At 40.3% G+C, this 25808-nt stretch overlaps 1 protein-coding gene across 1 annotated transcript in view; it reads left to right on the top strand.

Annotated features, from left to right (window-relative positions):
- The window catches only part of LOC105031318 (RALY RNA binding protein like), a 56592-nt gene extending 31214 nt beyond the window's left edge, over positions 1-25378 (top strand). Inside the window, 4 exon segments of the mRNA XM_034289459.1 lie at positions 18797-18910; positions 19461-19621; positions 20627-20665; positions 22954-25378. Coding sequence (XP_034145350.1) covers positions 18797-18910; positions 19461-19621; positions 20627-20659 — 308 coding nt within the window. The 3' untranslated portion in view covers positions 20660-20665; positions 22954-25378.
- The last annotated feature ends 430 nt before the right edge of the window (positions 25379-25808 follow it).

Here is a 25808-nt window from a genome sequence, read left to right as displayed (position 1 = left end):
GGCATGTAGAGCCGAGTTGAGCTGGTCCATAGATGTGGATAAGCTCCTGTTGTAGAATCAAGGTGAGGCGAGTAGAGTTGAGCCAGTTGAGCAAGAACCATGCATTAGTTTTTCTGCATCGGTTTTTAATAAAACATTTCAGATTTTTGCAATGTTCCGAAGATGAAAAAAGCAGCTCTTGAGATAAATTGTATATGTTCATCAATGGAGCTCTCAGAGTCGAGGGTAACGCCGAGGTTTCTCACAGTTTTTTGGGATAGTGAACTGTCAAGGTTCACTGTAAAACTCTTTGTTTCTTGGGTCCTAAAACAAGACTTTCTGTTTTTCTTGAGTTTAAAAGCAAGAAGTTCTCCATTATCCACTTCCTAATATTTGAAATGCATGTTTCCAAAGTAGCTCATTTTGGGGCTTCTCCATGTTTCATCGAAATATACAGCTGTGTGTCATCAGCGTAACAGTGAAAATGTACATGTGATTCACCCTGCTCAGTACACCTGCTATGGATATTCTGAGGTGGCGGTCATCTGGGGGGAGCTCAGCTTTAGAGGCTGGGTCTTTGTTGTCCCTGTCGAAGCGCATGTTCTTTGGCCGGTAGTCTGTGATGGCTTGTATGCCCTGCCACATGCGTTGGGGTTCGGGGTTGTTCTTGAAGTGCTCCTCAATATGCAGTATTTGGACATGTTTAGCCATCTTGATGCCCCTTTTCAGGCTGGCTCTGGATGAGCTGTAGGACTCCAGGATCTGGAAGCAGTGTTTCATGCCTTTAGCAGTTGTCGGACCTCTCTATTCATTCAAGGCTTCTGGTTGGGGAAGGCCTTTTTTAGTTTATAGGTGCTGACATTGTTGGTGCAGATGTTGATGTAATCCAGAAGGGAAGAAGCATATGTTTCAGTGTCCGTATGGGAGTCAAGGGTGGCTTGAGTGGCAAACAATCTCCAGTCTGTGTGTTGAAACTGGTGCTGTAGAAGTGAGTCTGACCCCTCTGGCCACACTTTGAATGTCCTCACTGATGGTTTCACATGTTTAATGAGGGGTAAACACTTGGGGAGTAGGAACAGTGAAATGTGATCAGACTGTCCCATGTGGGGGAGGGGAATGGCTTTGTGGGGCAGGGGCCATTTTGGTGGAATTTAGTATTTGAGTGGTTAAAATCCCCTGCAACAATAAAAGCACCACCCGGATGTGCAGATTGCTAATTGCAGCCAGCCATTATTTCATTGCTAGTTGAGCAGTTGCATCCGGAGGTATGTAGTCTGCATTTACAACAATGGATTTGAACTCCCGAGGCCAGAAAAAAGGCCTGCACCTAATCAGCAAGTACTCCACTTTTGTCTTGTGGTTCTAATTGAGTTCCTATTTTATTTTCAAAATAGCTTGCTTTTCTTGTTGGATTACGACTACTGACACCAGACCTAGACAAAGAAAAAAGCAAAGGATTGAACTGAGACTTCACATTCACAGCTCTTTTTGTGAACAATCAATTCAACAGGAAGCACCTCATCAATTCGAAACACCTGTGAACCAAATGTCCCAATTCTATAACAGTGCTGTCTTAGTTGGTAAAACATACAGTTCTGGAAATAAATAAGAGACCACTGCACCTTTTTCTTTCCTTCCCAACAAAGTCGAAATGGAAGGTTTTGAGTGAGGAACAGAATGGTTAAAATTCAGAGACCACTGCAAATTGAACGCATCTGTTCCTCACTCAAAAAATTCCTTTTCATCTTTCTTTGGAGCTGTATAAGTGCTGAAATGGACAGAAATAAACCCCTAATAAGTCATATTTAGGATTGTAAATGTTTTGGATCATGGATAGTTTAATTGATTAGTAGCAGGAAGGGTTTTACCACAATTACCTAATTCCCCAGGTAATGCCTGCTAACAATTCCATTTACTCAATCCAATGACCCATAGCCCAGAAAGCAATGTATAAACACTCTCCCTTGGACAGAAGCATACTATGTTCTATTAGCATGTAAGACAACTTTTTCCAGAAAGATTTTATTTAGATAATGATCTGTGAAATCAGAAAATCAAGTTGTATCATGTCATGGCTATATTTTTAGAACTTAGGATGGGTGATAACACATTATCACAATGCTTTAAAACAATAATCTGCACTCCTGATTGCCAAATAACTCTAACTCTATTTACATTGAAGGTACATAGTCAGATTACATTAATACACTTTCTTCCTTCAATTACAATAATGCATAAGAGTTTGGATGTTTCCTATGCTTCAGTTTTGCTATGCCAGCTATATACCCAGAAATGTTAGTACTTTTTCCTTTTTTTGTGGGTTTTGCATGTTTATTATGCTAGAATTTTTTCTGATCCTGCCCTGCATGCAGAGTTGCTTTACATGTCGCTACAGCTAACTGATAAACACAGATTTCCTCTTTACCAAGTACAATATAGCTAGGTTTTGTAGCTTATCTGACCAAGGAAAATGTATTTATTAGAATCATTGTTTTATCCAAAGAAAGGTCATTAGATACAGAAGGCAAATCTGAAACTAAAATAGAAACAACTATTTAAATATCTTGAATCATTTTTAGACAAATTGAATTTGAAGAGAAGTCCAGTCCTAAACCAACTTTGTCTTGCGTATGTCTTGCGTCTGGTGCATGATCTGCGAGGTCTGTGACACGCTACAATTTGGATTTGTAAGAAATATACTGTAGGGATACTACAAAAAAGACAATGACAGTCTTGCTGGGATTAGTGACACTAGCTTTAGTGACACTTCAGTGGGTGAAAGGGTGTCAGCCCAAACATTTTTAGAATCTCAAAATGTTCTTGGAGTGACAGCAACAATTAAGCATGAAATGGCTCCCTCAAGTTTATAAAGTGAAAGAGTGCATTCATTCCTTCTAATTCCTTCTTTAACTAGTATGTTCCAATTGATGGGAATGTGTTCACAATAAACATACCTAGTAAAATACACACACAAAAATAACATTTAGAGACTTTGACAAGGGCCAAATTGTGATAGCTAGACGACAGGGTCAGAGCATCTGCAAAACTGCAGATTCCCGATCAGCAGTGGTCAGTATCTATCAAAAGTGGTCCAAGGAAGAAAAAGTGGTGAACTGGTGACAGGGTCATGGGCGGCCAAAGCTCATTTATGCATGTGGGGAGCAAAGGCTGGCCACATGCATAAATGAAAGTTAATGCTGATACTGACAGAAAGGTGCCAGAACACACAGTGCATCGCTGTTTGTTGTGTATGGTGCTGCGTAGACACAAACCAGTCAGGGTGCCCATACTGACCTGTCCACTGCAAAAAGCGCCTACAATGGGTACGCGAGCATCAGAACTGGACCACGGAACAATGGAAGAAGATGGCCTGGTCTGAGCAATCACATTTTCTTTTACATCACATGGATGGCAGGGTGCGTGTGCATCACTTACCTGGAGAACACATGGCAGCAGGATGCACTATGGGAAGAAGGCAAGCTGGCAGTGTGACGTTTTGGGCAATGTTCTGCTGGGAAACCTTGGGTCCTGCCATTCATGTGTGACATGTACCACCTACCAGAGCATTGTTGCAGACCATGTGCACCCTTTCATGGCAATGCTATTCTCTGATGGCATTGGCCTCTTTCAGCAGAATAATGCACCCTACCACAAAGCAAAAATAATTCAGGAATGGTTTTAGGAACACTGCAATGAGTTCAAGGTGTTGACTTGGCCTCCAAATTTCTCAGATCTCAATCCAATCGAGCATCTGTTGGATGTGCTGGACAAACGGGTCCAATCCATGGAGGATCTACCTTGCAACTAACAGGACTTGAAGGATCTGCTGTTAACGTCTTGGTGCCAGATACCACAGCACATTTTCAGAGTTCTAGTGGAGTCTATGCCTCAACAGGTCAGGGCTGTTTTGGTGGCAAAAGCGGATCTGCACAATATTAGGCAGGTGGTCATAATTTTATGGCTAATTTGTGTTTATTTGTGAGTGATATCCAACCATGTTTGTTATTGACAAAGACATGGTTGTTGCAGTCAACCACTCACACTCCTGAAGCTTTCACCTAGCATATGCTAAATAAATGTATTCATATGGTTCACATAATTTAAATGCACTACAAGGGACTCATAGCAAGCATGCTTGTTGGGTTCTGACAGGGCTGGTTCTAGGTGTAAGTGGCCAACCACCTAGGGAACCCCCAACTGAGAGGGGGCCCAAATGGCTAGAGATGGGGTTCTAAATATTACCAATTGGACTACAACTGAGAGAGTACCCAACTAATATAACATGTTAAAAACCACAACATATACTCAAAATGACTGAATGAGCAGTGAATTGCTTAAAGAACAAGACCAGGTAAACAACATCAACTAAAGCAAGCATCTATGTAATGGGTGCAATAAATACAACTTCTTAAAGGTTGGATTAGGTTAGGAAAATAAAGACTATTAATTCCTTCTTTTTTTATAAAAAAAAAAAGAAAATCAATGTGTGCATGGAGAACAGAAGATATTAAAACATCTTGCAGCAAAGTGTTCTGGGAAATGTTGCTGGTATTATCAAATCTCTTTTGGGACAACATTGAATGAAAGTGAAATATTTAGGCTTTACACTCTGCATGCAACTTGACTTGATTCAAATAAAAATATCTGGTTCTAACTAATACTTTTCAACTGGATGGAATAAAAAAGATGAATTGGATGTAATCTTTTTTTTTCCAGTGTAGGGCTTCTAGATCACTGCCTTGTAGTACAGCTGCATCATTGTGATTAGGAGTCTTGCATAGCGCATGGTGAATTGGCTCAGCACTGTCTGGGGTTAGTGGTGTAGATGTCAGACAGGGCTGCCTTGTTTGGCTATGCTCTGTCAACTCCTTGCACTCCCCACAATGCATCCAGATTGCTTCCTTTTTGACATTACAATAAGAAGGTGTGGCAAGATGTGCATCAAAGGGGTTGTCCTTAATCAACTGGGAGATAATGGGATAATAAAAAGAGGGGGCAAACATAAAAAAAAAAAAGTATCTATAAAAAACACATTTTATGCTTTACTATAAGTTGTTATTCTATTACAATTCAAAATGTAACTATTTTACATTTTGAATTGGTAGTTACAAAAGTAATCAGGGACCTGCATAAAAGAAAAGCACTACCAAAAACCCTCCCTCAGTAACAGAAGCTCCCATTTCCCAACGTTCCTACTGTAGACATGCACTTTCTGTGCATCTATAAATAAAGCATTACAGGAGGAAAAAAAAAATGAGGAACAACAATGTAAGGCACAAACATAGTGAATAATCTTCTTATAAACTGACTCGTAATGCTGTATCATTCTAGGAACTAACAATTCATCCATATCAGTCTGTGGCGCAAACTAATAAATATATAAGTAATGTGAAGATCAGAGATACTAACTATGTAAATATGATGTGTTAAGTATCCTAAACGGAAGTCTTTATAACATGAGCTGTATAATTGGACTCAGTGTGCGGTCTGCACGGTTCCTCTTCCTCACAATTCAGGGCAGTGTTATCAGTACCAACAGCTTGCTAATGTCAGTCAGGGGGCTCTAATGCAGTGGACTTTTGAAGCGAGAGGGGAAACCATGTTTTCCTCTGGAGGGAAATACTATAGATTTTTCTCCAAGACAGGCATTACAGTTGTAATGTAGTATATCAGTTAACCTCACTCAGTAGAGTCAGAACCGTAAGATATTGCTGTTTCAATTGATGTAGATGAATTGGGAGCTAGCTATTGATAGAAATTCCAACAGTTGGATGTTTTTAGTGTTGGGTTATGCATAACAGACATTCAAATACGATCCAAGCCATGACTGTCAAAGACATGGGCTAGAAGACAAATAGACTAATATATTCAGTGTTGACCTCTTTGACCTCTAAAATTCAATAGAGCTAAGCTGTGCATATGTCAATGCAAGTAGTGCCAGTGGCAAACATTTACATATTTCTCTTGGAGCTTGGAACTGCATTTATTTGAAAGTCAATCATTCTGCAACTTTTCTGAGAGGGCAACAAACTTGTTAAAGTTTAAAATCTGTTTGGGTGTAGGTGATACAATTACATATATGTAGCTTTCTATCCAAACCCTTCTTAAAAATAATGTGTTACTTCTCTCCATCACACCCTGTTCTGGGCTGTCTTCTCAATCTCATTCCACACCGTGCCATCTCTTTTTGTGTCTGCCTCAAGCTGCCGCCTCCAGAATGTGTGCTGAGTGTTTTAAAGTGACGTGGTCTGTTTTTTAAAACAGCAATGCTATTGGTGATATTATGTTGGATTAGGCTGAGCATGTCTAATGTCTTTCTCGATCTGTGGCTTGTGTGACTTACAAGCACAAAGGAACAGTGCCTGAAGTCATTGATAAATTACAAATGGCTCCACTATTCTTATCATCATAGGGCCACTATAGTAAGATGCCCAAAGCATACACAGCAGCTGATGTTGAAATAACAAATTGCTCTGTGCTTGTGTGCATGCTCACATAAATAATGCCTTTGTGACTTCATATTCTCCACATCCCCCATATCCTCTATTGGATTTCCTACAGAGACACTGTGCAAACAATAGAAGCGACGGCCACAGCAGTTGGCTTGCATGTGACTCCAAAACTCAACATCGACTGGGTATTGACTCTCAAGGAGCGTTATATATAAACTACTCCAACATGCTCAACAATGCTGTACTGTAAATGGAGCCAATGCCAATATCACCGTCAAACAAACCCATCTGTTTTCACACACTTTTTCACTCAGAGTACCTGCCAGATACTTAATGAGTGTCACCATTATGGTTCAGGTGCATTATGGTTCAAGTTGATGTTTTGCTGGGCAAAATAGAAAGTGAAATATATGGCTTAAACATTGCCCAGGCTTTTAGTGTTAATTGACTTTCCTGGTCAAATAAAGGTTAACTAAAGAATGCCATTTAACTGATCAAAGAGAAAAGTGTCAGTAGAAACTAGTTCTGCCAGCACTATCTGCTCTCCCTGGAGCTATCTGTGCTATTTGTCATGATCTGATGACAACACTATGCACGTATTGTCCTTGATGAGAGTAGAGAGATCAACAGATGTGGTGTGTCCTGGTTACATACCGTAAATCAAACATAGTAGTTGCTGCAAAACATTTTGCCGTGAGAATGCTGAAATGACAAATTATTAATTTAGTCTTCCATTGAGCAAGGTCCACCCGAGATCGGTATTGCACTTTCAACCCAACTCCTCCAAATTTCAGAGGTGCGGGGAGTTGTTGCATTGGGCGGCTCTAACCACAATGCTATATGCTGCTCAAGTAAACACTTGTTTGAGAATGAAGCTATGGGAGGGCTTCATACTAACACTTCAAACAACATCCTTATTTCAGGACTGACAAGCTTTGATAAACTTCAGTGTTCTCTCTTTCAGCCTATTGCTGTTTGTTTTCCCCCATGTTGACAGATGATACATTTTCAACCATCAAGCAGGATAGTATTTTTCTACCCATAATTCCCTTAATCAGCTCAGTTCCAGCTACATAAGAAATGTAGAGCCTCATGTATACTCGGAGAGATGGGCCTGGTGAGAATTAATCTGACGTCTGTCAGATTGTTTGTATTAGGTAGGCCTTTTTAAGTGGATGTTATCTGCACACTGACATTTTAGGGTCAAGTCCTATACCGTTGTATTTCCAGCATATTATGGTTGCCCAAATTCTACTCCTGATACCTGGTTATGTATATTGGATGTAGTCAGCTAAATCACATTTGTCTACACCTCACAAACACTTAATAGCTTATTTCAATATGTCCTTGATTGTAATAATTATTGACATGAACTAAGTCAGTGGTGTCCAAACTATTCCACGGAGGGCCATGTGTCTGCAGGTTTTCGCTCTCTCCTTGTACTTGATTGACTAATTAGGTTCCTAATTGGTTTGTTTCTACCCTGACCTGGTTGTTTAGGTGTGAACTGGGAACGAATTTATAAGAAAAACCAAAAACCTGCAGACACACGGCCCTCCGTGGAATGGTTTGGACACCCCTGAATTAAGTGATTGAGCTTGTCATATTGTTTTACCACCATTAAACAATTTAATTATTATTTGTCATGAATTGTTCCAATGGTCTCATTATTCACAAAAAGTGTAAAGGTGCAAACACTAATTTATGGGGCTAAGTCACTCTAGATAAGTATGTCAGCTAAATGATCAAAAATGTAAATGCAATGTTACATATTTTAATAATGGCATCCCTGTGTATTAGCAAGAATGCTAAGGAGAGGTTGGATAAAGCAATGGGTAGGAACCGACCAGCATAGTATGTTAGTGTCATGGGTTGCGGGAGTAAGGAACCAGGCGCAGGCGGAATGCGGTCGGTTTTCACTTTTAATAAACAAATATCACGCACGACCAAACAACAAAGAAAGGGGCTGATTCAAGCAGCAAAAACGACTGTGCACAATGGTCATATAGAAACGTACATTTAGCGGCAACACACACGATGACAGCAAACACAATAATCCACAAATGCGGGGAGCAGAGTGGAAACATTTAAACACTTACAAACGATATGATAGGGACCTGGTGTGCATGAATAAAGACGTGACACAAAACAAGTCCGGGATGTGTTCATGAATGACGGGAACTGAGGGTGCACGGAAAGGTGGCGCTGCTGCTCACCGTACTGTACCCCCAAAGGCCCAGCCAACACGAACCCTGGCCCAAGGGAGGGGGGGCGGTGCTGCACCCTTTGGCTGGGCCTTCCTGGTGGAGAGGAAAATGTCCTTCCTCAACCAAAAAGGATACCGGGACAGTAGCTCCTTGGTCCCGGTGATGGTTTATATGCCTCCACTAACGTTTACTCGATGAGCTCCTCAGTGAAGGGAGCTTCCACCTCTAGCTGTTGGTAGCGCACCGAGCCGAGCATACATTCAAGGAGGCGGCGGTTCCATGTATTATTCTCCTCTCTTGTAGCCTGCTGGTTCCATTTTAGGTGGATCATTTTCTGTCACGGGTTGCTGGAGTAAGGAACCAGGCAAAGGGGCTGGCACAAGCAGCAAAAACGACTGTGCACAATGGTCATATAGAATCTTACATTTAGCGGCAACACACACAACGACAGCAAACACAATGATCCACAAATGCGGGGAGCAGAGGGGAAACATTTAAACACTTACAAACGATATGATAGGGACCTGGTGTGCATGACTGTACTGTGACAGTTAGTGAAAGACTAACATACACTCACCTAAAGGATTATTAGGAACACCTGTTCAATTTCTCATTAATGCAAATATCTAATCAACCAATCACATGGCAGTTGCTTCAATGCATTTAGGGGTGTGGTCCTGGTCAAGAAAATCTCCTGAACTCCAAACTGAATGTCAGAATGGGAAAGAAAGGTGATTTAAACAATTTTTAGCGTGGTGCCAGCCGGGCCGGTCTATTTCACAATCTCCTTAGTTACTGGGATTTTCACGCACAACCATTTCTAGGGTTTACAAAGAATGGTGTGAAAAGGGAAAAACATCCAGTATGCGGCAGTCCTGTGGGTGAAAATGCCTTGTTGATGCTAGAGGTCAGAGGAGAATGGGCCGACTGATTCAAGCTGAAAGAAGAGCAACTTTGACTGAAATAACCACTCGTTACAACCGAGGTATGCAGCAAAGCATTTGTGAAGCCACAACACGCACAACCTTGAGGCGTATGGGCTACAACAGCAGAAGACCCCACTGGGTACCACTCATCTCCACTACAAATAGGAAAAAGAGGCTACAATTTGCACGAGCTCACCAAAATTGGACAGTTGAAGACTGGAAGAATGTTGCCTGGTCTGATGAGTCTCGATTTCTGTTGAGACATTCAGATGGTAGAGTCAGAATTTGGCGTAAACAGAATGAGAACATGGATCCATCATGCCTTGTTCCCACTGTGCAGGCTGGTGGTGGTGGTGTAATGGTGTGGGGGATGTTTTCTTGGCACACTTTAGGCCCCTTAGTGCCAATTGGGCATCGTTTAAATGCCACGGCCTACCTGAGCATTGTTTCTGACCATGTCCATCCCTTTATGATCACCATGTACCCATCCTCTGATGGCTACATCCAGCAGGATAATGCACCATGTCACAAAGCTCGAATCATTTCAAATTGGTTTCTTGAACATGACAATGAGTTCACTGTACTGAAATGGCCCCCACAGTCACCAGATCTCAACCAAATAGAGCATTTTTGGGATGTGGTGGAACGGGAGCTTCGTGCCCTGGAGGTGCATCCCACAAATCTCCATCAACTGCAAGATGCTATCGTATCAAAATGGGCCAACATTTCTAAAGAATGCTTTCAGCACCTTGTTGAATCAATGCCACATAGAATTAATGCAGTTCTGAAGGCGAAAGGGGGTCAAACACAGTGTTAGTATGGTGTTCCTAATAATCCTTTAGGTGAGTGTATATAATAGCAAAAATATCAGTGTATGTTAGTGAAAAACGAACCCCTAAATAAAAATAAACTGTTTCTTGTTTCGTATAGGAGCACTGTACATCATCAGATTAAATATGTTCATCCCTAAAGAAAATAATCTGTCTTGATGAAAGGATAGAATGTTACAGGGAGCCCAGATTATTATATAATATGAGAAACACTTAAAACCATTAAGAGTATCAGGAGACCAAGGCCGGAAATATTCTCCTGTAATTTAAAAAAAGATGCAGCAATGTTCTCATATCATATTTAGGGATTTCGCTGTAATAGATGGATATGATTCATTGAACAGATCTGACTTTTAAAATGAGTGCCCCAGTGCTGAAATTATCAACAACCAATAACTATAGCCTTGAAATTAGATAGTAGATTAATTTGACTGAGTTGTCACCGTTTTCACTTTGAGTCTAAAACATATACAACACAAATGTTCTTATGCACACACATGCAAGCACGTATGTCCCTGCTCAGGCTGAGATGTGAATGCATGAGTGTGAATTAGTGACAACAGCATGTGAAATTTAAGCACAATCCTGGTAAAAAAATAAAATAAAAGATAGGGTACTGTATATACAGTGGTGCTCATAAGTTTGCATACCATCCATCCATCCATCATCTTACGCTTATCCGGGGCCGGGTCGCGGGGTCAGCAGTCTAAGCAGAGATGCCCAGACTTCCCTCTCCCTAGACACTTCCTCCAGCTCTTCCGGGGGGACACCGAGGCGTTCCCAGGCCAGCCGTGAGACATAGTCCCTCCAGCGTTTCCTAGGTCTTCCCCGGGGTCTCCTCCCGAAATAGATGCCCAAGCCACCTCAGCTGACCCCTCTCGATGTGGAGGAGCAGCGGCTCTACTCTGAGCTCCTCCTGGGTGACCGAGCTTCTCACCCTATCTCTAAGGGATCGCCCAGCCACCCTGCGGAGAAAGCTCATTTCGGCCGCCTGTATCCGGGATCTTGTCCTTTCAGTCAGAACCCAAAGCTCATGACCATAGGTGAGAGTAGGAACGTAGATTGACCGGTATATCGAGAGGCTCAGCTCTTCTTCACCACGACAGACCGATACATTACTGCAGAACCTGCACCGATCCGTCTGTCAATCTCCCGTTCCATCCTTCCCTCACTCGTGAACAAGACCCCTAGATACTTAAACTCCTCCACTTGAGGCAGGCACCCTTCACCAACCTGAAGTGGGCAAGCCACCCTTTTCCGATTGAGGACCATGGCCTCGGATTTGGAGGTACTGATTCTCATCCCCACTGCTTCATACTCGGCTGCAAACCGTCCCAGTGCATGCTGAAGGTCCTGGTTTGAAGGGGCCAACACATGTGGGTTTTTAAATTGCAGTTAATGTTATGTATAAATAGTCAATGAGTTTGTTAGCTTTCATGTGGATGCACTGAGCAGGCTAGATACTGAGCAATGGGGAGCAGAAAATACCTGTCAAAAGACCTGCGTAACAAGGTAATGGAACTTTATAAAGATGGAAAAGGATATACAGTGGGGCAAAAAAGTATTTAGTCAGCCACCAATTGTGCAAGTTCTCCCACTTAAAAAGATGAGAGGCCTGTAATCTTCATCATAGGTACACTTCAACTATGATACACAAAATGAGAGAAAGAAATCCATTTAATGAATTTATTGGTAAATTTTTGGTGGAAATTAAGTATTTGGTCAATAACAAAAGTTAATCTCAATACTTTGTTATATACCCTTTGTTGGCAATGACAGAGGTCAAACGTTTTCTGTAAGTCTTCACAAGGTTTTCACACACTGTTGCTGGTATTTTGTCCCATTCCTCCATGCAGATCTCCTTTAGAGCAGTGATGTTTTGGGGCTGTCGCTGGGCAACACAGACTTTCAACTCCCTCCAAAGATTCTCTATGGGGTTGAGATCTGATGACTGGCTAGGCCACTCCAGGACCTTAAAATGCTTCTTACGAAGCCACTCCTTCGTTGCCTGGGCGGTGTGTTTGGGATCATTGTCATGCTGAAAGACACAGCCACGTTTCATCTTCAATGCCCTTGCTGATGGAAGGAGGTTTTCACTCAAAATCTCACAATAAATGGCCCCATTCATTCCTTCCTTTACACAGATCAGTCGTCCTGGTCCCTTTGCAGAAAACCAGCCCCAAAGCATGATGTTTCCACCCCCATGCTTCACAGTAGGTATGGTGTTCATTGGATGCAACTCAGCATTCTTTCTCCTCCAAACACAACGAGTTGAGTTTTTACCAAAAAGTTATATTTTGGTTTCATCTGACCATATGGCATTCTCCCAATCCTCTTCTGGACCATCCAAATGCTCTCTAGCAAACCTTAGACGGGCCTGGACATGTACTGGCTTAAGCAGTGGGACACGTCTGGCACTGCAGGATTTGAGTCCCTGGTGGCGTAGTGTGTTACTGATGGTAGCATTTGTTACTTTGGTCCAAGCTCTCTGCAGGTCATTCACTAGGTCCCCCTGTGTGGTTCTGGAATTTTTGCTCACCGTTCTTGTGATCATTTTGACCCCACGGGGTGAGATCTTGCGTGGAGCCCCGGGTCGAGGGAGATTATCAGTGGTCTTGTATGTCTTCCATTTTCTTATAATTGCTCCGACAGTTGATTTCTTCACACCAAGCTGCTTACCTATTGCAGATTCAGTCTTCCCAGCCTGGTGCAGGTCTACAATTTTGTTTTGTTGTCCTTTGACAGCTCTTTGGTCTTGGCCATAGTGGAGTTTGTAGTGTGACTGTTTGAGGTTGTGGACAGATGTCTTTTATACTGATAACAAGTTCAAACAGGTGCCATTAATACTGGTAACGAGTGGAGGACAGAGGAGCCTCTTAAAGAAGAAGTTACAGGTCTGTGAGAGCCAGAAATCTTGCTTGTTTGTAGGTACAAATACTTATTTTACAGAGGAATTTACCAATGAATTCATAAAATGTGATTTTCTGGATTTTTTTTCTCATTTTGTCTCTCATAGTTGAAGTGTACCTATGATGAAAATTACAGGCCTCTCTCATCTTTTTAAGTGGGAGAACTTGCACAATTGGTGGCTGAGTAAATACTTTTTTGCCCCACTGTAGAAAGATTTCCAAAGTCTTGCAAATGCCAGTCAGTACTCTTCAATCCCTTATTAAGAAGTTGAAAATTCAAAGGTTTATTGATACCAAGCCAAGGTTAGGTAGACCAATAAATATTTCAGCCAAAACTGCCAGAAGAATTGCTCAGGATACAAAGAAAACCCCACAGGTAACCTCAGGAGAAATACAGGCTGCTCTGTATATATATGGTGTGATTGTTTCAGGGAGCACAATATGACAATACTTGAACAAAAAGTAGCTGCATGGTTGAGTTGCCAGAAAGAAACCTTTACTGTGCCAATGCCACAAAAATGCCTGGTTACAATATGCCCGACAACATCTTGACATGCCTCACAGCTTCTGGCACACTGTCATTTGTAGTGACGAGACCAAAATAGAGTTTTATGGTCACAGACATATGTTTGGAAAGGGATCAACAAGGCCTATAGTGAACAGAATACCATCCCCAATGTGAAGCATGGTGGTGGCTCACCACCTGCAAGAATTCAGGGCCTCATAGACAACTATTACAAAAGACTGCACGCAGTCATTGATGTTAAATAAACAGTATTAAGAACTAAGGGTATGCAGACATTTGAACAGGGGTCAGTTAATTTTTTGTTTGTTGCCATATTTTGTTTTATGGTTGTTACATTCTGTTATGACCTACAGTTGAATGTGAATCCCATAAGAAATAAAAGACGTGCTTTGCCTGCTCATTGATGTTTTCTTTACAAATGGTACATATATTACCAATTCTCCAAGAGTATGCACACTTTTTGAGCACAACTGTACTATAAAAACATATTGATTGTTTAACCAATATCAAAAGTCCATCATTAGTGAGATTTTAGTTTTTTTGTGGAAAATGAATTATAGGAATTATTAATGCAACATAAGTAAGTGTGATTTGGCTTCATTTGGTATTAATTATTGTCTACCTTTTGTAACGGGGAGAGACATAAGGAATGGAAACAGAGGGTGTGTTCATGGCCAAGGAGGGTGTTTTATTAACACAACTAGAAGGTTGAGGGGAATCCAACTTGAAAGACAAAACCTTTTTATGGGGAGGCAGCTTCGTGTCTGGGGCTGTGGGCATCATGGTGATGGTTTGGGAGGATGGGCTGCTGGAGGTTGTAGCTTTGGTGGCTGACCCAGCTGGTAGCTTCCGGAATCTTCTATTAACATACTTTTTAATAAAATATAATAATAAGTGATTATAAGCAGCCCACCTTGCTACTGTCAATGACAGCATGTAATGGACCTGTTGCTATCATGACATTTCTGCTTATTATTGAAAGTAAACTATGCATGGTAGCCTGGTAGCTAGCTAGGTATCTGAGTGGAATGCATGTTTCAATCGCCACATTAGTTGCAGAGATGTCTATGAGTCATACATATGCTTCAGGGTAAACAGCTTGAAGACTTGGATTCTACAAAGGCAAAGAACATCCCACTTTCTTTCTATGCTTAGCTCATGTTCCACAATATCACAGTGAGTGCATGCTAGATCAATGCAGTGGTTCTCAAACTGCGTGCTGTCGCACACTGGTGTTCCTTGGGAGCTGGCCAGGGCCTTGCAAATTGTTTTATTTCTGTTGATTTACATAGCTATAATCAAATGTAGCTAGACTAGCTAGCTGTAAAGAGCCCTCTGCACCAATCTGAGTTTGTAACTCACATCCTGACTTAGAGTTGTGCTAAAAAGTTGGCATACCCTTGAATGTTTGCCTTGTTACAGACACACAAGGTGACACAGAATTGATAATATATGTACTATTTGTAAAGAAAACATGAGTTAGCAGGCAAATCATGTCTTTTATTTCATATGGGATTCACATTTTAAAAAAGTGCCTTTTAATTTCAAATAAAATAAATCTGCAGCAGTAGATAAAGTAAATCTGCTGCAGATCTGGTCAAGTATTTTTATTTTGTATTATTTTGAACGTTTTGGATGTATGGATAGAATGACTCAATGGGCCGGGATCCAGCCCAGGGGCCTTATCTTGCCCCGGTCTGGTTTAACCTCTTCCACAATATTCCTAATTCTATATTTAAATCATTTTAGAAACAACTGGATATTGTCAGTCCATTTATGTGGAATTATAAAACACAGTGCCTGTTTTATGCACACAGATTAAGCCTAGTCCTGGATTCAAGTTCAGTGGAACATATTTACTATATTGGATTTTTGTCAGACCATGTAAGAAAAATGAATGTCTCATACTGAGTGAGTGAGTGAGTGAGTGACTGACTACCCATTGTTTAATAGCGTAGTGGTTAGAGACACAGACTGTCACATAGGTGACCCGGGTTTGATCATCGCCACGGACCAAACAAAGGATATTGCTGTCCATTTACATAGCATAGTGGATGGCTATTCAACTGTCATTGTTTTTGCCAGACCGCATAAGCGGAGCTGGCCAAGAAGAGCAAAGGTCTCTTACTGACTGACTGACTGACCACCACTTGTTAAATACCATAGTGGTTAGAGAAGCGGTCTACCACGTTCAGGTCTCTTTACAGTCAAAACAAATTATGCGTTAGAATTTGTACAGAATAGACAAAAACTTTGCTGGCTAGAACCTTCAGTTGCCATGTTATAGTAAGCCTAAATTAAAACTGTATTGCAACTATTTCTGGTGGGTTTTTCGAAGTATGCATCCGTGCATGCTTTTTGGGGTAATATAGGCTTGATCACATACCCTTGTTTGGAAAAGAGTAAGTAAAAGAGTAGGGGTTTCCATGATTCTCTCTTCTTTTCACTTAAAGAAAAAGTCAGTTATCGTCACCCGTATTGATAGTTTTTGAATCAGTTTAATTCACGAATGAAAGAAACATTAACACTTTCAAATTAGTAAGTTAGTAGATATTAGTAAGCTTATTACTGGCTAATATGCTGTTAAAATTGCCAGTGGCCAAAGCCATACAGTTCATATATTGTATTTGTGGTGGATGTAAACTTAAGAAATGTTAGTCAGTTTAACACAATGCTTAATGGTGTCTAGCGAAAAATTCAATCTTGGCAAGATTTTTATGCGTGACAACATGATCTAATGTTGAGATGCTATACCGACACCAGGCAAGCATATAAATCTGTGGTGTAGTGGTTATAGACACAGCCTCTTGTTTGGGAGACCCAGGTTTGAATCAGGCAACAACAATAATCACTTATTTCACAGGCCTGCTGAACTAGGCTTGCCTGGTTCCTTTTCTGGTTAAAAGAAACAAACCAGCCGTGGTGTGACTGGTGTCTTTGTATTCGTTTCAAGTTAATGTTTTCCTAGACTAAAACTTTGCTGGCTATGAGCTTCAGTAGCTATATTATAGTAAGCCTGAAGTAAAACTATGGTTATATTGTGATGGACGAACTGCACTGACAATGAACATAACTGTTTACGGTTATATTGTGGTGGATGACCTGCCCTGACGACGAAGATTTTGCTCTCAAATTCAATATTCCTTTTCCTAGTTCACATGGCGTAGTGCTTAGCTATTCAACTGTCATTGTTTTCTAAAGAAACGAACCAGCCATGGAGCGATCCTGTTTTACCTGTTGTTGTTTTGGATGTTAACTAATGTAAGGAACTAGTTTTGAGAACCGTGGAGCTGTTTAAATAGCATAGCGGTTAAAGACACAGTCTGTCACATAGTAAACTGCGGCAACAACATTCATCCGTTCTAATCGCGGCTCGGCAGAACTAGGCTTGCCTGGTTCCTTTTCTTGTTTTAGTACAGAAATAGGTTTATTCTGTGTCCATGAAACCGGCCCACGTTTGGCTCGATGATGAACCTACATCATCCAGCTAGCTTTGAATTGAGCATGAGGATGGCCAACCCTATTGTATTCAGTTGGAGCAGTTAATATACCCAAACCACCTGTTGAAGTCAATTTATCGCCCTAATCCCATAGTACGATCCATTTTTAATAGCAAATTAAGATGCACTTCATCCTTAAACCAATGTCACTCCTGCAACAAACTCTTCCTTCCAAAACATATAATGCTTTGAATTGCTGGGAAGAGGTGCTATCTCCAGTGTATCCCCTGTGTTTGACGGTTATTTCAAAATGTCAAACCACATTTTTCCCTGATGTGTATAAAGCCATTCATTCTGCATTGAGCTTGATTTTGTAGTCCAGGAATAGGCTTAAGCAAAACTGTCCCATTGAGTATTTGGAAAGTGGCACAAGTTGTGTTTCTTTGTCTTAGTATTCCATCAACTGTTAACCGTGTAGGAATCCTCATTGATCCTCAAATGTTAGGGGACTCTTTCTTGGTTGTTGCGTCGTTAGTTCATGCCATTGTAATTTCAAGGTGTGGCATTTGAAGTCTTTGTCATTTGGAACAAAGGGTAAATAAAGCAGACAAACATGACAAATCTGAATAAATCAATTTGAGACACAGCCAAAACATTAGGTGTGTCAAAATTGACTGTATGCTTCATTGAAACAAGAATGTACATATAAACATAGGAACAGAAAACAACCTGGTGGACCATAGAAGACTACTGTAGTGGATGGCTGGGGAATTCCGCAATTAGGAGGCATTGATTTGTCAAAGAGTAGCATAAAGAGAATACTATGCCAGCATAACCTCAGGGGGTTTACCTCAATATGCCAACCACTAGTAGCCTCAAGGACTGAATGTTTGCTAAAAAGTACAAAACTTGGGAACTCGAAGTCTGGTGGACAGATGAGATAAAGATTAACCTGTGCCAGAGAAAGAGAAAAGTGCTAATGATCCCCAAGTGTAAACCATCATGGAGGTAATGTTTGTATGGGTGCTAAGAGAACTGGCTTACTTTATTGACGATGTGACTGCTGACTGCAGCAGCAGGATGAATTTTGAAGTTTACAGAAATATCTTATCTTCTCAGAGCAAGCTAAATGCCTCAAATTTCATTGGAGAGTACTTAACCTTGCTGCTCGACAATGACCCCAAAATACTGCTAAAGCAAAATGTGTTTTTTCTGATTTTTCTGGGCCAAATAGTAGAGGGTTCTTGACTGGCCAAGTCAATTACAACACATACCAAATTGAGCATGCATTTCATACCTGCTCACTCAACTTCAGACTTCATTCAAATCAATATTTGACATTGCTCAAATACTAAGCAATATTAGATCTTCCCATAATTCTTATCCCATGGGTTGCAAATGTTTGGTGAAAATTAATCAAAATGTTTTATATTCGTGGTTTTTAATTTGTGAGAAAAAAGAAGCACAAACTATTTCTGCCTGATTTCTTGTCTGTTTGTTTAATTAAAAAAATATATGTCTCAGCAGTGAAGACAGACCAGCTCCAGACCATCAAAAGAGAGCTGACTCAGATCAAGATGAAGATCGACTCTCTGTTGGGTCGACTGGAGAAGATTGAAAAACAGCAGAGAGCCGAGTCTGGTGAGAGAAAGAAATAGAGAGGGTGTCAGAGAAAGAGGGAGAGAGAGAGAAGGGAGATGGAAAGTGTAGTAAAAAACGAGAGGAAAAGGTGTTAAAGAGACAGAGAGATAGAGAGCGAGAGGGAAAAGGTATCAGAGATAGAGAGCGAAAGAGGGGGGACCTGCCATCAAAAAACACCAATAGCTGGGGGAAGGAAATTAAAAGCGCAGCCACCCATCAGTCCTCCTGACAGAATGGGAAGATAAGAGGCCCCAAGCCCTCTGTCATAACATTCTGTTAACACTGCTAATTCAGGTTATATGAGGGGCCTTCATAGTTTGTCCTAGAGTACTCTCTCACAGTAGGATAGGTAAGGAAGATATTTAAATTGGAACCCTTGCTGAGACACCAGTGAAGAATTTGCCATGACTGATCGCTATGAATATCAATTGCAAGAACAGTATCTCCTTCTCACTGTAGAGTAGCTTGTAAGTATCTTTCTTGCCACTAGTGGTTACTTTGGTATCAGATCATTTGCCTTCCTCTCACTCTTCACCCTTGTGTTGTTCAGATGCTCAGAGAAAGTACGAGGACAACTGTGACTCTTTACATGAGGAGTCTGTGTCTGAGACAGCCGAGAACTCTGGGGAGGAGGCTGGAGATGGGGTGTTGGATGTTGGAGAGATGACTGACGGTGGCGAAGATGACTATGATGAAGAGGGCAATCATCTGGTATGGAAAATGGGTGATGAGTAGGGGCACGGAGGAGGGACTGAGGAGACAGTGTTGTCAGATATTTCAGTTGGAAACACCAGTTTTCCCTTAAGAAAATTAATTATTCATGACTCCAGATCGGAGACTGTGAGGTTGTTCATGAGTGAATAGTCAGGGCGCCACAATTGACAGTTTCTCCCAGATGGCCTTGGCTCAAGTAGAGGTGGCAGGTCTCTATTCACACATGCATGTGTGCACACATCAACACACACAGTCACTTAAAACAGAGCCCTGCAGACACACGGGGGGAATTAGAAGCCTGTCTTAACACTCCAAATATGAAAATTAAGATATAGTTGCCACTGAGGATACAGCTAGTGGTTTTCACACTTGCTGTTTTTTACTCTACAAAGAGCTAGAGACTGATGGAAAATGGGAAAGTAATTTGATAACATCAGGAATTGCTAAAATGACACCTTCAAATATTGATCACTTCAGTCGACAACTTTGAACTCCCCTTAATGATATTTCTGACAGTAATTATCACAGAGTGGTATGCTATTTGAAACTCTCCTTTTTCAAAAGAATATCTTGCCTGTTGTGTCACTGGAGTGTGGCTCCTCACAGAGTGAACAGTCTTTCAAGTTCATGCAGGAAGATCAAAGAAGTTATCTCTGGGGTTCATCTCTGGTTCAACGCCACCATGCTTTCCTTATTATTTGATATTTATGGCCCATTATAAAATGAAACATGTGCATTCCATCCAAGATCCAAGCCTTGTCTATTCGATAATGGAAGATATTATTTTTCCCAGCAAGTGTGTGGGAGATTTATTTGTTTTTCTATTCAAGGTCATATTGATCAAAGATAGTGGTAATGTAAACTGAATCAGGATATTTTTGCAAGTTGGTGGAATTCCCCCACCCAGAAAACATTGAAAAGTCCTGAAATATAAGCTCTGATATAAGTAGGATATGTACTAATGAATAAATGCATGTGTTTCCTTTTTTTGTTTCTCTTCAGATAGAGAACCATGTTTCTGACATTGACAACTGAGAACAGGTAATATAATGTGGAACCAATAACCTTTCCTAAAATGCTATCAATGCGTGTGTATGTCAACCATTTTAGGTTTCCTAACATTTTCCTTTAGTTTCATTACCATTAGTTTCTCACAACCAACCTAGTTATTGAAGTGTTTCTTTCATCCTTACCATCACCAAGTGTCTATTCATCAATCATGTTCATAGTAAGGCCAGCTTGCTTCAGTGAAGTGATTGACAGAGAGCACAGTAATGGAGTAGCAATTGTCCATAAACAACATTAATCTGAGTGAATAGTGAGGAAGTGGGGGCTGAAGGCAGGGCCTGAGGAAAGGTGTTTATTTGCTTCTGTCTTCCTTTCCATCTCAGGGTACTGGGCCCAAGCAGCCACATCACCCGTTAGCCCAGTTGGATTAGCCTAACCTAGTAAGCCTAGCAGGGCTATATGTCATTTCATGTGCCCATGATATTGACATTTCAAAAACATTATATTTTTTGTAATTTGTATTGATTAATAAGTACAAAAAACTATCAATTGAACAAGTAATAAAAAAAAATTAAAACACTATTGAAAAACTGTGGTGCAACATTTTGTACCTATAGGAGTTAGTGGGGAAAGCCAGTTATTCATCCCATATAACATTTTGGTTTGTAGTGGACTAGCTGAGCTGAGCAGAGTAATCTTATATCTGGACTAGTTCTTAGGATAATGTAGGGGAAAAGCAGATGTTAGGTAAGTTTGCTAAGTTTGTTTTCTTAGGTTATTTTATACTTAAAATATAATAAAATAACTCAGGTTCCATTCTTTGTGTCAGTACCACTGAGGCTCATTGTTTCAGTAACCGCTTTTTGATAAAAAATTTAGCTGTAGTTACAGCTTGTGATGTAATTATTCAACCTTTTCCCACAGTCTCGCTGATGGCTGATGTTTGATTTTCACTACAACAAAATGTACTATTCATGCCTTTTAAGGTTTCATTGCTTTTCATTAGAATGTTTTGTGTTGTCTTTCTTTGGGTCAATGTCCTCGAAGGGAACGGTGAAAGGACCATGTGGGTCACATACAGCATGTTAACAGCAGTCACAGCATACACTGTCTTGGGAAAGTATTCAAACTTCTTCACTCTTTCCACAATCTGTAGTGTTATAGACTTAATTTGTCATATATAATTATTATTATTTTGCCATCAATCTAAACACAAACATGTTTTTAGACCTTTGTGCCAATTTCCTACAATAAAAACTGAAATATCTCACGAAAATAATTATTCAGACCTTTTGCCAAGTAAACCCTCCTTACGGTGAAGCATGGTGTTAGAACAGTTTTGCTGTGGCTACTGGGAGACTGGACAGGATTGACGGAAGGATGAATGGTGCAAAACACAGAGCACAGGACCTCAGACTGGGGTGAAGATTTATTTTTCAGCACGACAACAACCTGAATTACACAGCCAAGCCAATGATGAAGTAACTTGGGGACAGGTTTGAGAATGTCCATGAGTGGTCCAGCAAAAGCTCAGAATTAAACCCCATTGAACAAATGTGGACATGTCATCCAGTGTGAGAGAGCTTGAGAGGATCTACATGAAAGAATAGGTGAATTTGCCCAAATCCATGTATGCAAAGCTGGTAGAGGCATACCCAAGAAGATCCAAAACTGTGATTGCTGCCAAAGGCGCTCCTTTGTACTGAATTAAGAGTCTGCATAATTATGTACGTAAGATATTCATTTTCAATACATTGACAAGTGTCTCAAACTGTTTTCCAAAGAGAAAACCTATTATTAGGGTGTCGTTTGATGAGAAATCTAAAATAAATGGAGAAAGTGAATAGGTCTGAATACTTTCTGAAGGCACTGTGTGCTTTTTGGGGACTGCCACACTCTGTCCTTGATGTTCTCTTGTCTTGCATTCAGCCTATGTCCCTGCTTATCCAATCATCGCTAGAATCAATTCCTTTGCTCATCCACATATGTATTTCAGCCACATTTCTTGATTATTTCCATATGTTTGCCACTTCAGAATTGCACCAGTGGTACTATCTATATGCAGCATAACCTCAGTGACCTAAAACCAATGATCTGATTGAACATTACAGTTTTCTCTATAGATCATATAGAAGGATTAGGCTCCCAAAGTGTTCCAAAAATATATGTGCAAACATTAAGCACTGTGCAATCTATTTGCACCATTATACTGTAAATAGCCACAATAAAAAGTAGATTGAATAGTCATGAGGGGAAAACCTGTAACTATTTCCTGCTCTCTCCTGCATGTTGTCAATGTCATTATCTTTTTTTATCTTAAGGATTCGGGGAGCGGATGTCTCTTCATTTATTCTATGGCATCAAGAGACATCATCATCACCTCCTAGAGAAACCAAAGGATCTCTGGGGGGAAAAACGGTTGTGTGTTTTAGAAAAAAGATGGCTGTCCTCTTCCTTTCCCTTTCTTTCTCTGTCTCCCTCTCTGTAGAAGAGACATTGAACAAATGCCCCACTGAGCTGCAGTAACGGTTATGAATATGGACTGCTGCTGTCAGAAAAAACTAAACAAATGCTACTGCATCTGCCCATCCATCTGCCCATGGATATTCAATTTGCAATTGTTTTAGAGACTGATTCAATTAAGTTGTAGCTAGAGAGAGAAGAAAACACTCATTAAAATTGTAAGAGAGGCGGGATATTTGTTGATGTTGATGATAACTGTCACTCCCTAGAGTTATGTTCACATTTGTTTGTTTATGGCATTTATTTTCAGTGCAGAAAACAGTCAGAGAGGATAATTTTGCTTGAGCTTTTAGGTTTTTGTCCTTTAGATTTCATATTTTGTGTTTTTTTTTTCATTGACAGGAAAGTCACAAACAGAAAAGTCCTTTTCACTTATGAGATCAAAAATGTTTTTTCTGAAAGGATTTGGAATAGTATTGAGTAATATCATGTTTTTGGACTCTTACCCATACATAAGCGATCGCCTTTAGTGTAACTTTTCTGGCTTATCCATTTATCAAATGCATGCCCTGGGGGGATGTTCCATATTTGTTCTGACCTCCTGCCAAATTTCAAAGAAGAAAACTGATTTCTTGTTACAGCTAGCCAACGTCTGCCTTGGCATCTAGCCAGGAAACCGTGCCCTGTGTCTCGTAGTAGCCCCTGCACAATCTGTACTACCCAGCATGCATCACTCTGTAAGAAGCAATGCCCTCTTTCTCCACATGGATCTGACCTCTCCTCAGGAGAGAATGTCTTCTTTTGCTCTATTTTTTTTCACAGCCACCACAACTGCAATATCACATGCACAGGAGTCACAAAATCCACCCAAGGAAAAACTGAGAAAAAAAAGATTTTCAGTGTTGCGCTCTCAATTATCTCGCCCAATTTAATTAATTGGTCCAATCAGCCTAATTGAAGGATTAATGCCATTGTTCCCAAATGGAATAATTAGACAACTTTGAACTCATTAGTGTGATTGGATATTGAAATGTATTTCTGTGAATTAAATTACAATTTATATGTTGTTAATTTTCTTAGTAATTGTGTCAACTTTTTGAAGGTCAAATAAAGTTCCATTTATTTAAGATTTTAGATGACCTGAATAGAAAGCGCAGTGGACTATTAAAAAAAACCACAATTTCAAGGGTTTTATGCACATGAGTAGAATTCAAAAGGTTTAAAACTACACAATAAAATATTTGTTATTTGTTAAAACATTTATTATATTACTATGTTTTGAACATTATCATACTACTATCTGTTTTTATATTTATGTGTAATCATGGGATTACACATTACTCACCATACATTCGCTTTTCTGAAATAGATTTTACGTATGTTCAGTATGTTATTAAAATGAATTAGATAATTATGTAGGTCTTCTGGGTGGATCATTATGAATGCTCATTTTAATTCCATTAATTACGTTTTTAGTATAGATAGTTCAGTAATTTTGACAGAAGGTTGTCCAGACGTTTGTTGAATTCCCGAAGAGTTGTCACTTTGCTGTTAACCAAAAGGCAAAGCCAAATTCAAAAGTCAGATTTTTAAGGAAAATCCATCCCTTGACACTATTTGTCACTCAGTGTTTTTTCAATCTCCCTTGACAATGATGAGTGATTAGATGGGTTCAGACATAGGTATGCTACACATCAATTTATTATACATTTGGGAGAAGGGGGAGTTTAACCAATGACATAATTGGTTGACTTAGCTGAAAATCTAGTCATGCTTTGTAGCAATTATTGTGGTCTTTATGTGTGTCTTTCACACATTGCTCGATCATAGTAGTTGCACGTAGATAGTTGTTCTTGGCGTCTTTTTCTGGCTTTTTCACAGTTCACTAGCTAGGTACTCTTTTTGAGATTCCTGCTTCTAATGATTGTATATTGCTATGAAATCAATATGAACTCTGGATATTAGGGTTTGCTTACAATTCGGATATGTAGATAGCCCATTAATACCAATGCAATAAAATGCGTTTTTGTCATGTGATGTTTTGGTAAATAGACCAGCAGTGAAATTTCCCTTTTAAGTGTAATCAAAAGGAGATAATAGTCCTCTTTCCAACCTTTAAAAGCACAACAAAGTTCAAGTGAACTATGGAGTATTTACGCAACACAATCACTGTGCTTCATCCAATAGCAACACCAAATTACTCTTATTACAGTTCAATGATGTTTGATCAATGATGTTTGAGATTCTGCACAGTATATACAGCGGGGAGAACAAGTATTTGATACATTGCCAATTTTGCAGGCTTTCCTACTTACAAAGTATGTAGAGGTCTGTAATTTTTATCATAGGTACACTTCAACTGTGAGAGATGGAATCTAAAAGAAAAATTCTAGACCTGCACAAGGCTGGGATGGGCTACAGGACAATAGGCAAGTAGCTTGGTGAGAAGGCAACAACTGTTGGCGCAATAGATAGAAAAGGGAAGAAGTTCAAGATGACGGTCAATCTCCCTCGGTCTGGTGCTCCATGCAAGATCTCACCTCATGGGGCATCAATGATCATGAGAAAGGTGAGGGATCAGCCCAGAACTACACGGCAGGACCTGGTCAATGACCTGAAGAGAGCTGGGACCACAGTCTCAAAGAAAACCATTAGTAACACACTACGCCATCATGGATTAAAATCCTGCAGCGCACGCAAGGTCCCCCTGCTC

The sequence above is a fragment of the Esox lucius genome, chromosome 21, assembly GCF_011004845.1.
Source record: "Esox lucius isolate fEsoLuc1 chromosome 21, fEsoLuc1.pri, whole genome shotgun sequence".
Taxonomy (NCBI): Eukaryota; Metazoa; Chordata; class Actinopteri; order Esociformes; family Esocidae; genus Esox; species Esox lucius.
The sequence above is the reverse complement of the archived record's forward strand: the minus strand, read 5'-3'. Positions and strand labels throughout refer to the sequence as shown.